The sequence below is a fragment of the Ambystoma mexicanum genome, chromosome 9 (genome assembly GCF_040938575.1).
Source record: "Ambystoma mexicanum isolate Mex_15411 chromosome 9, UKY_AmexF1_1, whole genome shotgun sequence".
Classification (NCBI taxonomy): Eukaryota; Metazoa; Chordata; class Amphibia; order Caudata; family Ambystomatidae; genus Ambystoma; species Ambystoma mexicanum.
In genome coordinates this window covers 339,569,723-339,586,824 of record NC_090931.1, presented here as the reverse complement: position 1 = coordinate 339,586,824, position 17,102 = coordinate 339,569,723, and the positions used below count along the sequence as shown (strand labels likewise).

Here is a 17,102-nt window from a genome sequence, read left to right as displayed (position 1 = left end):
GTCTCATAGAAGCTTGACTGCTCAGTGTTATTGTTATAAGTTCCCTGAAGGAGTGGAGAATATGTGCAGAAAGTATTTGTAGAATTGTTAGGGGAAGCTATCGGGTCAGATACAATGTCCCTTCCCAGAAAGACTGTGGGCCTCATTATGACTCTGGCGGTAGCTTTGCGGGTAAAAACTGCCCGGCTGCCGCCAGAGTCATTTTTTTTACGGCCCCTGGCAATGGGAATTTACCAGGGCATTCCAGCCCTGCCAGTCCCGGTAATTCCCCATTGCTGGGCTACGGGAAAAATTACTCCCCATTCCCATTCAAGTCCAATGAGTGTGAGAATCAATGGGAATGGGGAGGGTGGACGCACTGGACTGCTTGCAACACTGCTGCTGCATCTGTCAAGGTGTGCGAGCGGGTGCAGTTCTCCTGCCTGGTCAGACCTGGCGGGCTGAAAGGCACCCGCTTGCAGAACTCGGAGTATGCGGGTCCGGTAACAATGGTGCAGGTAGCTTACCAGCACCGTTGTTACCGGACCGGCATACTTTTAATGAGGCCCATGGATCTTTAGAAATCACTGATGCCGAAGCTAGTTTGCGGAGAAAAAAAAATCACCTCACTCATCCCACTCACTGGACTAAGAGTAGCAGTGTCACTCAAAGTTGGTGACACTGGTATTCTTAGTCAATAATCCCCTTTTCTCCATACTGTTGGGGTGTCCCACGGAATGGGGGTGCAGGCTGGAGCACATTGCTTAGCAGTAATGTAGAGCTATTTTGTATGTGTGCATGTCCTGACAGGCCCTGCGCATTATCTCCCCTCTGGGCTCTGCCCAACCATCAGTCCCTTTCTTGTCGGATATCGGGACTATATTATTTGTACTTATTGTTTAATACGTAGCAGGGGTGGTGGGAGGGCGTATGGAAGAGACGAAGAGCACCATTGTCATTACAGTGAGTAACTTTTCCATATACTTATGTTCCTTCACCGTTCCAGCACACTGTTGGGAGATTACAAAGCCCTATACTTTAATAGGGAGATTGGATTTAATGTGTAAACAGGTTACATAAAATAGCCTGTCCGAATGCTGCATCATTTCTTGAACTACAGTCTAGCGCGTAATGTTGACAGATGGAATGGGCGTTTGCCCAAGTTGCAGCTTTACAAATGTCTTGTATCGGTACTAGTGCCTTTGGAAGACCACCGATGTGGCTTTAATCCTGACTAAGTGGGCAGGAAGCTGAAACTATCCAGCAAGCTATGGACACCTTTGAAGCCACTGCCCCAGGGGTGTTCCTGCCAAAAGTCACAAAAATGTGTCTTACCTTGCGTAAACCATTTGGTCCGTCTAAAAAAAAAACTTTAGTGGCATGGCTACATCCAAGGTATGCAGAGTCCTTTCAGCCTCCGTAGACAGAGTTTTGAAAAAAACTGTCAAGGCAATTTCTTCATTCAAGTGGAAACTGCTAAAAATGTTGGCAAGAAAAGCTGGCTTTGTTTTTAGTACCACCTTTTCCCTTTGACAGGTCTTAAATAAGGCCTGCAGTTTGGAAAGCCGATAAGTAGATGTGATCGCCACAAGGAAAGCTCTTTTTTGAGTAACCCTTCACAACCCCATGGAGGTCATAGGTTCTATTTTCTTTTTTTGCATGAGCGCTGAAAGAACAAGTTTTTCAAGGTAGCCGAATGAGGGTGGTGCCAGAGGGGTGAAGAGGTGAAAAAGGTAGTAATAAGTCGGAGAAGATAATTGAGGAGATGGAGTGTGCCCTGAGGGGTGAAGAAGGTGCAAGGAATAGTTGTGAAGATCATTGGGGAGAGGGGTGGTGTCCAGAGGTGTGAGAGATAGGAAAGGCCTAGAGGACATTGATTGCAAAGAAGAACATGCCTCAACAGGTGATACGTTTGTGAAAGATTGTGGGTATTTAAAGAGGTGGTACTGGGGGAAAAGGAAGGTGCCAAAAGGAGTGAATAAGGCAAGGAAGAGAGTCAAATGTGGAAAGGAGATGAAAAGGAGGTTATGAAGAGAGAAGGACATGGAGGAAAGTGGAGGTCGGAAGGATGTTTCGGAGGATAGGAAGAGATTTTTGGTCAGGAGTTAATACAAGAGAAAGTAAAGTGGAAAGTTGGGGGTATGGCTGCAGGTAGAGCTGTGCCAGTGACAGAGCCAGTATCCAGTGTGCCTGCGACCCTCCCGATGGCACTCTATTATTCAGTCTCCTGGCACCAAAAGCTGCTTCCACTACTGAGATGTGCATTAAGATCCCAGAAGTGATGGGCCAGGTTCATGTGATGAATGGAGAGTACTTTAAGAACTGGAAATACCTTTTAGAAGTACTGTGTTTGATAAGGTTTCCTCTTAGTATACCAACCTCAATAATTTTGAAGGAGGGGAGACCATGATGTGAATGCTTTAAGATGTTTTCAGTTGAATGGAAAATGATGTTGGTCAATTTAACGGTCCATTAAGGTGTTAGCAGATTATATATTGTGCTAGACTTTGATCACCTAGCACTGAAGAACACAGATACTATAATTTAATGTAACTGTTTTAAAATAAATCAAACCCAAGTTGCATGTTTAATCCACCCGAAGAGATGTGTTTACATTTGAAAGAACTGAAACATGTGTAGCATATGCTGTTATGTGCTTTGTGATGTGGATCATGTGATGTATGAAAGATGGTTTTGGATTAGGCTTACATGCTCCTAAATGTATAAATACATTATCAGGGAAGTACCATGTGGACTCTTCATACTATGTATTATAGTGTTAAGAATTATATGTATGTCCCTTTTCTCTCTCTCTAACTTCATGCACACTCACATCCATGGTTTATTCTCGTGCCAAGGTCTTTGAGTGCTGATTGTGCATGTAGGCTTTGTATTTCTCTTTGTTATTATCAGGGGTGCACCTTCCCAGTGTGGGTCCCAGAAGTCCCTCTCTCGTTGTTAAGGTCACAGATCTTTTTAGGTCCCAACCTTAGTTTACTTTCCTCTTTCCTGCCAAGGTCTGTGAGCACTATTGGTAAGTGTAAAGTTTGTATTCCTTCTTATCGTGATTTGGGATGTGTTCTCCCAATAAGTGTCCAGGACCCCCTTCACTGTGCTGCTATGTCCTGGTGAGTATTCAGGTATCTCAGTCCTTATTTTATTTAAGGTTCTTTGCATCCTCTGGGTCTCTCCAACCTCAGGATTAGGCACCCTGACACCTGCAGGGTCTTGGTGGTTGCCATCCGTTTGTCTGTGGGTCTCCCAGGAACTCCTGTTGCTTCTCCAGCTACCCAGAGCATTCTCCAGTCTTCCGCAAGCCTTTCTAGCGGCCCAACGGTGGGTTTGCTGTGCTCTGTCAGTGTTCGTTCCCAGGCAGAGCACTTCCTCCAATGCGGCAAGCTTCCTGCTTCATTGGACCTTTGCGGATGTGCTCCTCTCCCTGACTCACTTGCTTCTCTGGTCTGAAATTCCTCGCATAGCTGGCCAGGCTTCTGGTCCATGTCGAGACGTAGAAGACAACATGGTTCGGTTCACTCCCTCAGGCCAATCGGTTGATTCAAACAACTAGACTGCATTCTTTGGTTCTCAGCATTGATTCTCATTGCTCTTGGCCTATTGTTCTTGTCAGTACTGTCAATGAATACCTTATGGGTGTTTTCCTTCTCAGTGTGTCTACTTGAGATGTGTTACAAAGGTATATTGAGGTTGCTGATCAGAGGGTAAGAGAGGGTTTTATAGGGAAGGTGGGAGGGTTCAAGGGATACTACATTCTCCCAAGGTGGTCACGAGTCTCAATGGGGACCTCCCTCCCCATTAGATTCTCCTGCTGAGAACCACCCCCCATGGGGACTATCGGGTAGCAGCCTCACCGGGTTGGCCTCATGGAAAGTGGCTCCCCCATCCGATTCAGTGACGACAACTTTGGAATCAACCAAGTATTCTGTTTTGTAATATTGTGATTTATATTGCTCTCACAATTGCTATATTTTGGGGGGCCTCATGGAAAGTGGCTCCCCCATCCGATTCAGTGACGACAACTTTGGAATCAACCAAGTATTCTGTTTTGTAATATTGTGATTTATATTGCTCTCACAATTGCTATATTTTGGGGGCTTTGATTTTCAATTTTATTTAGGTATAAAAATGAAAAATAAAATATATATTTGATATGATAATTAGTGTGTTTGTTGTACTTTATGGAGTATGTTTGATGCTTACTTTTTTTTAGACAATATTTAATGTATCCTTTAAATCAGTTTTGGAATGATACTTGGCAATCCTCTCCATCTTCTCAATATAGTCATTTTGTAGGACCAGCAACAATCCCAAGTGTGGTGACCAATTTTATAATGTTGCTTGTTACCTTTATTCCAAATAGCCAGATATTGAAGAAGAGAAGGAAATTACCATGATATGTGTGATAACACTTTAGGAAATAGTTATTTCAAAAAAGGCCTACAGTGCCCAACCGATTACCGATAACAGCGTGCAAGTTGCCTTGAGTGAAATGTAAGCTTCCTGACACTAAATGGAATACAAAACAGTATGAGTAGTCCTTATCATCCCCATTTCAATGGGGCTGTAAAAAAAATTAAACAGGAAACCTATGATCGCTGTGATAATGGCTTTAGGAACTGAACGAGAATGGGGCAGGGAGGTTATGAGGAGAATGTTAGTGTACAGACTAGCACCACACTGTATGACCAGCATAGCCCTTTTCAAGATTTTGAGAGCAGAAAATCAATTCCTGGACGTGTCCAGCGTGGATAAAAAGAGCAAAAACTGTGGAAATATGCAATGAGGAGCTTGAACAGAAAATGCATGTAACATAGCATCAAGTGAAAGTGATATGTGATTCGAATAACTCTTGTAGAGAGAATGTTGTGAGTTTGATTGCGCCTAGGTCAGAGTTGAAGCCTTGTAATCAGAATTCCGAGCATACATTTTACAAAGGGAGACTTTACACAGATTTTATTAGAGGTACATATATAGAAAAGAACAGCTTTAATCCCCCGTGAGGGCCATTCACCAATGTATCCATGTTAGCATCATTTCTTAACAATATACTAAGGCAGTGGTCTTCAAACTTTTTTGGCTGGGGCCCCCCTGAGTAAAATATGGGCAGGTCTGGACCCCCCAGAAATGCCAAATGGACAGTATATATAGCGCGCCGTCACCTGCTCCCATCACAGTCGCTGGGCTCCCTCATCCCACTCCTACCCTTTCCCTGGTCTCTTAGTAACTAAGGCATCCTTCACATAACATGAATAAATCCCTAAAAATACCGTATTTCTCTATGGGAGAATAACAAGTTGCAATTCTAGGTCCAACAAATCCCCTTTCTAAACTGTACTGCTATAAAAGGGTACTGCAGTGGTAGCAAAGTTACCACTGCATAACTGCTGCATTACCACACTGATGAACTACAGGTTAGGAAGTAAGGCAGAGCTGAATGTTGAAGGTAATGTCTCTGCCTTACTGCCCCAAAACAGCCAAATAGCTGGTATTATTGCCAATGGTAATGCCGCCAGTGGTAATGCCACCAACATCCCCATGGAGTACTCTGTACTCCAATTGGTGGAGACTAACACCACCTACCACCACTTGTAATATGGTGGTAATAGCATCAGTAGTAATACCACCAGTGGTAATTTTACCATACCAAGTGGTGGTGACCGTAAATACCATTTGGTGGTATCTCAGCGGTACTACCACTGGGAATGAGGCTGAATGTATGAAATGAAAGCATCCAAAGTCAATGGTTATCTTTTAAACTGGTCTTCTATTAAACATCTGTAGAAGAAAGCCTAAATTCTATTTTCACTTGATATACTACATCACTACAGTAGTTGCACGTCAAACAAGATTGGGACAACATTTTAGAAGTGTACATACCAAAGCAGTTATAGTTTCAGAAACTATGTTTGTGCTTTTTATATAAATCAGATTTTGTATTTGTACATTTCTAATTTACTGATGTAGACATTCTTTTCCCAATAATCTTTCTGACAAATCTTCAATAATTGGATTACAAGTATGGGTCATGGATACAATCCTAGTTTAGTCCCTCTAGAATTAAGATCTTTTTAGTCTTGGCTCCAGCCCTACCAAAACACGCTCATGTGCATTTACCAAAATAAAGTGCTATAAGGATGGAATGGAGGCATGGAGAATCCTGTCAGCCTATAAATTAGTATGCAACAGAGAGTTTAGAAGTGTGAGGTACTTATTTTTGCACCCTAAAGTGAAGGCCATTTGCATGCAGCACTGATACACACATAATATTGCCAAAATAAAAACATATAACCCAGGTCCTTATTAAAGGCTCCTTTTTTTAATCCATCAAAAGAAAAATGTAATCTGAAAATAAATCAAGATGTTGAAGCAATATGCTGCCATCTTGGACATTTGTGAAGTTGTTTCTAGAATTTTGTCATTGTCATTCTCAAGTCCCTGTATCTTTTTGTTACCAGTATGTGATCCATTCTTTTTCGTTTGCATACTGTAGACTTTGGTTAAGGATAATCATTTAGTGAAGTATCCATTGGTCGTATATGATGACCTCCTTGTATTGCATTACATCACAGGAAGAGAGCACATATTTCCAATGCAGGCATTTGTGAATATGTGAAACAGCATGTTTAGTTGTAAAGTGTGACATTGTGAACAATTTAATCAATAAATACTTTTTCAACCCAAGGACAGAACAAAACAAAACAAAACCACACTTTGTATTGTTTGTATCTACTTTAAATCCTGCATGATGGGAAGCCATGCAACACGTCTTAATTTGTGAGGATACCTCAATATTTTCCTCCATGTGCTTACAGTAATGGATAAAGGAGGAGGCATTTTGAGATGCTCATTTTATGTTCAGGTGTTAAATGTCTAAAACATACAACCCAGGTCGTTATTAGAGGCTCCTTTTTAATCCCTCAAAAGAATTCATTTATATGCAAGTCAATCAAGACTAGCCATTCCCGGCGTAACATATGCCGTTCTAGTATATTTTAAAGGTCAACATCAGTTGGTAATTCAAAGGGTCACATATAACTCTCTTCTTAAATATTGGAATTACCACTGATCACTCCCAGGAGAGGCCATAGGTCAGTGTGACTTATTAATGGTCATTGAAAATGCTAAACATATAGGTAACCATTTTCTTTTGAATTTGAAAGGCATATTTGTATCAGATGGAATTAGAGGTATGCAGGGTATGAGAACAGTATCTAAATTCCACTGATTACACAATCCTCTATGATGTGTCTTTGTAGATGCAAAATGGTCAACCTTGTACCGTTGCAGGGTCCCTGTGATGGCATAAGATTGTGCAGTAGCATAATTCCAGCACGTACTTTCAGTTTTAGCTCGTGAGGAGGAATTTGTCCTACGGCATTTTGCTACTTAAATACTGCAACATTGAACCGGTACTGGAACCACTGTGCCCTGTGTGATGAGAAGTGAGGGTGGAAAGAAGTAACTTGAAATTGTTCTGAATGTTTTACGATTTGGAAGGTGAAGGTCATCCCGTAGAACCGTGCTCATTCTGTTTGTTAAAATGCTAGTGTTGTTGAAGTGGAAGGGTACACAGAGGTGCACTTTGCCATTTCGACAGCAGAGGGCAACCTATCACTGATGAATTGAATTGCATTAGCTGAGCACGGAAATATACCTAAGCATTTTATACATATAGATGTTGAATCAATATGCTGCCATCTTGCACATTTGTGAAGTTGTTTCAGGACTTTTGTACTTGTCATTCTCAAGTTACTGTACCTTCTTGTTACCAGTATTCAATTCATTGTTTTTCTTTTGCATACTGTAGAGTTTGGTCAAGAATAATCATTGACTGAAGGATCCATTGCTCTATTGTATTGCATAACAGGAAGATAGCACACATTTCCAATGCAGGTATTTGTGAATATGTGAAACAGTATGCTTAGTTGTGAAGTGTCACACAGTGAACAATTTAATCTGTAAGCACTATTTCAACCCAGGAACAAAACAAAAACATATTTTATATTGTTTTTATCTACTTTAAACCGAATGTGATCGGAAGCCGTGCAACAAGACATCTCACATTTTTCCTTCATGGATAAAGGAGGAGGCATTTTGAGATGTTCATTTTATGTTCGGGTGTTAAATGTCTACAATTTATTACAATGCTACACAACATGTCTAGGCCATCCGGATCAGCGTGAATCTGTGCTCAATCTGCCTCAAAGGGAGTATTTATAACAATATGTTGTTAGAAGGCTGATGTGTGTCTCTGGAATACATACTTCATGAGAAGTGTACCCTCCAACACACTGCTACCCCCACAACATTCTGCCACTTTCCAAAAGGGACAAGTTTATTGCCATCTATAGCATAGTACATTTCTTAACCCAACAATAAAGTCAGAAATATAAAAACCTAAATAAAATCCTTCTCTGTCGTAAGACTGCAAACACAAAGACAAACTTCCTTTAAAATATGCTATTCTTGCAGTAATATGCTGTAACCAGATATCCAGAGCTATCCTAGAAAAAGCTGCAAAAACAGCTGCCTTCTCGCATGTCTCCCAGCTCATGTAGGTAAATCTGTGGACTTTCATCATCATGTGGGCATCTAGCAAAATCCCTAATGCTCCTAAATCAGAGCGAAAGCCTCATAATCAGAATTCCTAGCATACATTCTATAAAAGGAGACTTTGCCCAGATTTTATTTAGGGAAAATATATTGAAAATAACAGCGTTTTTTTCCCTCTAGAAGACCATTCACCAAAGTATCCATGTTAGCATAATGTCACAATCCTACCCACCTACCACACAGCACTGCTACATGTGCACATTCAGAGACTCTGTTTATGGCATAATTGTGAAGTTAAAACCTACAAACTGCCTGTGCATTCATTTACTTGTTTTATCACTGCCATTTTGGACCAACCTAATGTCATGTTCCACTCCGGGTTATGGGTTAAACCAGCAGATGCATTCTGGCACATTTATGCTGTCTAAGAGGCAGAAGCTGGAAGAGGCATACAAAGTACCTTTGTTTGAAGCACGCTACAAAGTCTTGGAATGTCCCTGATTGCAGTCACCTGTTCCAAGCTATTGCATGCTAGGCTGCAGAGAGCCCAAGAGACTTTAATTACAATCCACTGCTGCAGGCTACCGAAGCTGGAACTGTTCTTGATTGAACACAGCTGCCTGAGAGTGCAGTCAGCTCCACCCTGTTGGGCTGTTGGCTGGAAGGGCCTTTATAAACTCACTTTGAACAGAAGCAGTTGTTCAGTCAACTGCATCCGCTCGGAGTTTGTTCTGTGTGCCTGTGACCAATTATTACACTGTTCCTGAATACCCTGATTTTGGCTTTTGAATCCTGTTTTTTGTTGCTGCCTTGCAGCACCCTTTCCAGTCTGCTTTTGTAGTCTGCCTGTTTTTGAACCTTTCCTTAGTTTTCCAGCCTTTGACATCTGAAACCCTGCCTGCCTTTGCTGTTATGTTTCAGCACCTGTACTGTTTTGCTATTAAGGCCATCCAGTTCTGTTCTGATATCTCTGCTGCCTGTCCAACTTTCTGCAAACACCCTGTTTTCTGGTAGCATTTCTGCTTCACAGACTTGTCCTTTTTCTAGCTTTTCTCTCTTTCTCTCTGCAATCCCAGTCTCTTGAAGTTACCTGTCTGATCCTTCCCTGCGATATTACCTGACTTTAGTCCATAGTTCTAGTGCTTATTCTTAAGTACTCTGAGTTTCCTGAATCCCTTCTATGTGTTGGCAGCAACCTATCTTGTCTGGGCCCTTTGCTTTGTGTGTCCTGATATTCCAGTCTCTGCTTTGTATTTTGTTTCTCTACCTGTCCTGTACCTGTTTTTTTCCTTCTACGCTGCTTTCCACCTGTATTACATTTTGGTCCACTGTTGTGCCTCCACTCTGTATATGCTTACATTGTGACCCCTTGGTTCGTCTCCATTCAGATCAGATAAGGGAAAGACTTCAGTTGTCTTCATCTAGATCGTTGGAGCCTTACCAGACTCAGTATATGGTCTCCAGTTTCACCCTTTCACTGAGTACAACAGTCTCTTGAGCACGCCAAACTTATGACGCTGCTGTAAGAAAGTTGTTGAGTAATTTTCTGGTACCGATCGGAAGGGCTTTCCCTAACTGCTCGAGACCCCTTATCATATTCCAGTACACCCTTTTTCTGATCCATCCGTGTTGCCCAGTGAATTTGCTTGCCTTTGTTTTCCCTGTGTCTCTTTGCTTACAGCCAGCTACGGTGCCTGTAGATACTGTAAATATCTGTTACAACTCAGATCAGCTAGGTATGTACCCATCTTATGTTATATGCTGGCATTACCTAGTGCATCTCTCCTAATCTACAGTGTATACTCTGAGGTATAGCCTTTGCCCTGTGCCCATTAGCAAGACTTCTGACACACAATTTCTTTACAAGATAATAAGGCAACCTTCACATAACATTAATACATCCCTAACACTACCTTGTTCCTCTTTGAGAGAATAACAAGCTCCAATTCTAGGCCCAACAAACCCCATTTCTAAACTGTACTGCCATAAAATATATAATAGACCTCATTAACAGTTCAGCGGTGTGGTAAAAAAACAGTGGGAATGCAGTGGTAATTATATAAATATGGTATTGTGTCCGCATTTTGAACATCCATAAACGAAGTGCATGTCATCCATAAAAATGACAAACAAGAATTGTTTTGTTCTGTTTAAAGTCAGTCAAAATAGGATATTAATCACAAACAAGCGCAATATTTCTAGAGCCAAAACAGATGAAAGGAACATTTGTGGATTTACCTGTAATAGACAATAACCGATGGTCTCAGGAAGTTTTATTTTGTCTCCAGCTCCCTCTCCATCAGCATATGTTCCAGGATGTGGAGACAGATGACCGCTGGCATCTGCTTTCAGAGTTTCAACCTGAATTTGGAAAAAAATATTCCTTTTTACAAAATGTTACACTGCATTATGTTGTAAATATTTATTTGTGTCCTAAACCTTTCTTTCCTATTTCTTCCTGTTGGAATATTGGCATATTATACTGAATGCAAAGAGTATGAGGCAGTGTATTGTCCCAGTCCATCTTTAAAGATTCATATAACATATACAGTAACAACGTTTATACTTCATACCTGGGAAGCATCACTTGTAACAGAGCACATCTTACTATTTCTAAAGTATTCTTTATGCATTTGTTGAAGGTTCTAAATACCATGAAACATGCACGTAATCTGCACGTCTGATGGCTGTACGTCATTTCAAAATATTGTTTAAAAAGCTGTGCAAAATAAGATCCACTCTCAGTCATGATGCGTGCAGTGTCATTTTAAATGGGGCAGTATGTTAAAGGGAGGAGAAAAGTGGATGAACATTATTTTCCACCTTTTTTTAATTCTCTGTGAGTAAGTTAGTAGTAAGTCAGAGTTACTCAAAGTAACTTCTTTGTGAACCAAATAGACAACTCCACGTTTAAATCAAGGAGATGGTTTTGTAATCTAGTCTGACACCTTAATTTATGCCCAGCTTACACTGACCTCTGAAATGCCTTATTAAGATCAGGGATGGAACCTAACCACTGAAGAATGCTGAGAAAACCTTGATATTGAAGAAACCTGGTATTGATATGATATGATTTGGTATTTATTACGCGCCAATACACAAGTGTTACTAGGCGCCATAAGGCAAGAGACGGGAGACAGGTGGGTGACAAGCCAAACGATCTTACTAGGCCTTGTGACATTCAGATTGTGCAAGACTAACAAGAAGTGCGGGGAGAGGCTGAGGGGAGAAGTGCAAGGAGGAGGTAAGAGGGAAAGTGCAGTCAGGGCAGCATGGCTCTGAGAAAGTGTGAGGACAGCAGAGGACGAAACAGGTGCAGTCCTAGAATAGAACTTCGGTAATCCGGTTCAAGTTTCAGAGGGGCAGGGAGGCCATGCCAGAGTGAGAGCCCTGTAGAGGAGAGATGTCTGCCCCCAATTATCTGGAGAATTGTCTGACCCACAGAGAGTTTGAGGTAGCTGAGCGCAGGGCTCTAGAAGGACAATATTTAGGTAGAGAGTGTTGGATATAGAGAGAACCATGGCCCCAGAAAACCTTGTGGATAATCCAGAGGGTCTTGAACTTGATCCTTGCAGCCACCAAGAGCCAGTGGAGAGATTTCAGAGCTGGACAGATGCAGTCCCTGGGCTGGAGGCCAAGGATAAGTCTTGCAGTCCTGTTCTGGATTTGTTGAAGAGGGTGAAGAGGTGAAGAGTAGAGTTAGGACAATTAAGAAAGAGGCTGTTGCAGTAGTCCAGCCTGGAACGAACCAGAGCTCTGGAGACAGTGAGCATCTGGGGAAGGTGACACAAGGTAGGATACCTCTCAGGAGGCACAGCTGGAAGTGGCCCTTCTTGGCAAGGTATGTGATGTTTGGAGAAAAGGAGAGAGTAGAGTTGAAGATGATGACAAGGTTTTTTGCCTCACGGGAGGGTGGGGGTTGGTGGCCCATGGAGGGCATCTGGAGGGAGAGAGGAAAAATGGGAGCAGGGGTCCCAACAAGAATAATCTCTGCCCTACTGGCATTAAGGCACAGGTCGTTAGAGGTGCACCATCGCTGAATAGCGGATAGACAGTCAGGAATGAGCGAAGTGGGAGAGGAGGCAGAGGGTAGCCTGAAAGAGAGCAGTGTGTCATCCCCATAACACTGAAAGCTAGAGGAGAAAATAGAGATCAGGTGGGCCAAAGGGGGAAGATAGACATTGAAGAGCAATGGTGAGAGAATAGAGCTCTGGGGAACACCATATGTGGAGAGAGAGGTGGTGGAGAGAAAACATCCTAGTTGGACCTGAGAGGGTCGGTCCAGAAGGAAGGAGGTCAGCCATGCCAGAGCCTGACCAGTGATGCCAAGGTTCACACTGATGTGGATGATCATGACAAAGGTAGAGGAGAGGTCAAGGAGGATAAGGACAGAGTGAGAGCTGGAGTAAAGGTTGGAAAGCAAATCTTCATGGGAGTTCAGGAGAGCAGTTTGCAAGCCTCTGGTCAATCCTGTTGAAGCCATACTGAAGCCATACTGTTGGTCGTAGAGATAACCAGCAGATTCATTATGAAGGTTTAGCTGAGAGATGGGCAGTTTCTCAAGGAGGTTGCCCAGGAAAGGAGTAATAGAGATTGGCCGATAGTTGGCCGGGCAAGAAGGATCAGCAGAAGGCTTTTTCGGGAGGGGGCGCAGAAGGGAGTGCTTGAGCGGAAAGGGGAAAGATCTAGTGGCAATGGAATGATTGCAGAAATCGACCAAGGCTGGAGCAAGGGAAACAATAGTGTCCTTAATGGTTCTGAGGAGCAGGAAAGCACCTGTTTGGATGATACTTTAACATCATCAGAGAGGAGAGAAGAAGAGGAGAAGGAAGGATGGCCGGAGGGGCCCTGAGAGAGATCGAAGAGGAGAGGAGGATAGCGTGCACCGGATGTCCTGAGTTTTAGTGGTGAAATGAGAGGCCAGGGACATACACAGTGCCTGGGAAGGAATAGGAGAGGTAGAGACTGCAGTTGGATTGGCCATCTCCTTGCAGATTTTTAAATGTTTGGCTGTGCTGTTGGAGGCCGAAGAGATGCGGGCTTGAATTTGGACCCTCTTTTTCGCAATGTCAGCAGGTCTGTATTGCCTTTGGAGCAGGCGGCAGGCCAGTTTGTCCGAGGATGAGCCCGATGTCCTCCACTTCTGCTCGACTGCTCTGTACTTGTGTTTCAGAGCGGCCAGGTCAAGTAATCCCAGGAATTGCACTCCGAGACAGATCCTCATGACAGGAAAAAGGATATCAAGAGCATTGGAGATAGAGAGAGGGCTGTGTTAAGGTGGGAGTCAGCCACAGGGGTAGGAGGAGGAGAGAAAGTTGAGGCAAAAGCGGCAACTGATACCTACTTCATAAGTCTAATGACCGCGAAGGAAAGTGGCAGTGCTGGAGTAGGTTTTGCCACGGGGACAGACAGTTTCAGGTGAGAGGAAAGCAGAAAGTGGTCAGTCCAGAAGAGTGGAGTAGTGAGAGGGTTAGAGAGGGGGATGTCTGGGGAGATGAGAGCATCCACAGTGTCTCCGCCTGAGTGTGTCGGACCAGAGGGAAGGACAGAGAGGGAGAGAGAGTCAAAAAGGTTGTGGAAAAGCCCAGAGTGGTCCATAGTTTGGGAGAGGGACCGACAAAGAGGATGTCGGTGAGAGTCTGTCTGGAGGAGGCACTAACATAGGTATCAACAATGGGAAGGCCTGGATTGGAGACCAGGATGTCCTTCTTGAACTTCTTCCTTTCAGACGTCATGAGAAGGATAAGATAGGTGATAGAGAAGCAGTTAGAGAAGATGGCTGAGACCGAGAGCACCATGGAGAGGTGTGGTAGAGGGAGGGAAAACACAAAAAGAAACAGCAGAGAGCACAAAGTGCTGCAACTGTGAGTGAGGAAGCCAAATTGATGCACGTAGACAGTGAAATGAAAAATACAATTGGTTAAGTGGAATATGCGCATGGGTGGAGCAGTTTGGTGGAGAGCAGTAATGGCTGCTGCCCTTTCCCACGCCATTGTTATTGTACGGTCGCTGAAGGTTGACGGCAGTGCAGCGTACTCACACTCTGGGCTGCAGCTTCTTTGTTGCCAAACACCTGTGTTGTACAACACTGTGCCCTTGGCCTGACTGGGCTTTTCTGCAGAGTGTCCGGTCCTTGGCTCTTAAAGGATCCGATAAGTGGATGCAGCGCAACGTGCTACATGTCAACTGACAGCGTCTCGTGCGGTCCTGCATTGCACAACACCACGCCCTTGGCCTGCGCAGGCTTTGCCACAGAGGGTCCAGTCCTCGGTTCTTAAACTATCTGATGCGTGGATGTAGCACAATGTGCTATGTATCAACGGCCAGCATCTCCTGCAGTCCTGCATAGCACAACACCATACCCTTGGCCTACGCAGGCTTTGCCACAGAGGGTCCGGTCCTTGGTTCTTAAAGGATCTGATGCTTGGATGTAGCATACCATGCTACGGATCAACAGCCAGCGTCTCCTGCAGTCCTGCGTCGCATAACACTGCTCCCTTGGCCTGTACTGCTCCATCAATTCTATTAAACTACCCACAAATCACCAGCATCCCTTTTTAAGCATAAACACTAGAAAAAGCCATCATGCAGCAAGTCATGGGGTACACCACAATTGCCAATCATACTTCAGATCAACTGGAGGAATGGAGAACACCCTCAATGATATCCAGGGAAACCACCCTCAGATCCTTGATGAAACCCAACTCACTACATTAATATTAACTGACTTATAGGCAGCATATTATATAGTCTACCACAAATCCTAGAATACCACCTCCACCACAACCTACACTTAGGTGGTACCATCCTAGACTGTTTCAAATCTTTCTTGGCTGACAAAGAAATAATTCCAGGAACTTACTCTCTCACCAATCAATCCCCCTACTGGGTAATAATTTACCAAAATGCAAAAAGAATTCGATGATTTCAATGAAAATACATACTAGTTAAGACTACAACAAGATAATGGTATATTATGAACTATCCTCTCAAAGTAGAACTCAATCTAGTTCAGTCCAATGTATAGATGACAGGGGAAGAAAAGATTTTTGGGTTCTACCAGGGATCTACTTGGTTATCCAGAAAGTAATTTCTGGATAACCAAGCTCTATCTATATACTTGACTACAGCATAGACCAAATCTTAATCAGATTGGGTCCTGACTTCAGGTACCAAGGGGTTGTGTCCTTATACATCTTCAAGGTCCACGAGGGGATGACAGAAAGTAGTGTGCTCCATAATGATCAAGAAATGGAAGTCATTAGCCTTATCAGGAGTTGGGCAGAGCGGTAAAAATGCAGTGGTAACACTATTACTGCCACATTACAACTTGGCCAAATCCCGAGTTTGGGGGCAACTCTGAGCATTCACCTCCAGCTCTGAGCTGGAGGTGAATGCTGCGAGTTTTGACCTATTTTCAGCGCTATTGCTATGGTGCAATTACTGCTGCAGTAATTGCACCAAAAATGCCCCATTGAGTCTCATGGACTTACCCAGCCACCACAACTTGTGATCCACCACAACTTGTGATCCGCTGATAATAGCGTCAGACCAAGTTGCGGCAACGCTAATTGCGTTAGGCGTTATCCTGGCAGATTTACTGCCGGGATACCACCCAACTCCTGATAGAGCCCATAATGCCAGCAACGGTTTATGGTCATAATACCGAATTTACAAATCTCGAAAAAATAAATCTCGAAAAAAAAGGCTGAAAAAAAAAAGGTCGAATTTTTTTTGGGGGGAGTTCCCCCCCTAACCCCCCTTTTTTTACCATTTTTTTTTTAATCCCGGACCCCAAAATAAATATATAATTACAAAAAAAATTAGACTTTTTTTTCGGTCTTTTTTTTTCGACCTTATTGTTATTCGAGATTATTTTTTCGAGATTTTGACTGACCACCGTCAGCAACAGCTCTGACAGACATCCAGGTTCCCATGGCATGTAGCCTTGACCCACCACCAAAACATACCACTAAAGCTTAGCCTCATTGAGATATTTGACTCCAATTTGGCTTTTGAAATGCAAATCAATGTCATTTGTAAGAATTTTAACTCAAAGATCCACCCTTTAAAACATTACATCCCCACCATGAAACCCAACAGTTCCTACAACTAGTGCATGCACTAGTCCTACCACACCTGGATTACTGCATATGCCTGCTTACAGGTGCCATGAAAATAAACGTGAAATGGATCCAAATAGTACAGAGTAGAGCTGCCAGACTCCTCTCTGAAGAGACAATACAAGAGATCACCCCTCCAATGTCCTCATATGCATACATTGGTTTCCAGTACAACAACAAATAACCTTCTGTATTCTCTGTCTCATTCACAAACACCTACTCTTCCTCACACCTGACTACATAAAAACGTTATTCAAACCATGGCATCCTTTCAGGAAATCTCAGATCAGCGAAGAAACCACAGATCATCATCTGCCGGTAGATCTTTTTAAGAATGAGTTGGACATCTGGCTTCCATTTCTGCTGAAATTATTTAATAGAATTAATACTACATACAATACAACATTCCTGCTATCTGGAAGGGTGCCA

General features: G+C 43.0%; 1 protein-coding gene across 1 annotated transcript in view; it reads right to left on the bottom strand.

Moving 5' to 3' along the window:
• LOC138487325 (uncharacterized) overlaps positions 1-17,102 on the bottom strand; it is a 2,513,852-nt gene that overhangs the window by 167,270 nt on the left and 2,329,480 nt on the right. Inside the window, exon 94 of the mRNA XM_069613924.1 lies at positions 10,789-10,911. Within this exon, the coding sequence (XP_069470025.1) occupies positions 10,789-10,911 (123 nt within the window). The remainder of the gene's footprint in view (positions 1-10,788; positions 10,912-17,102) is intronic.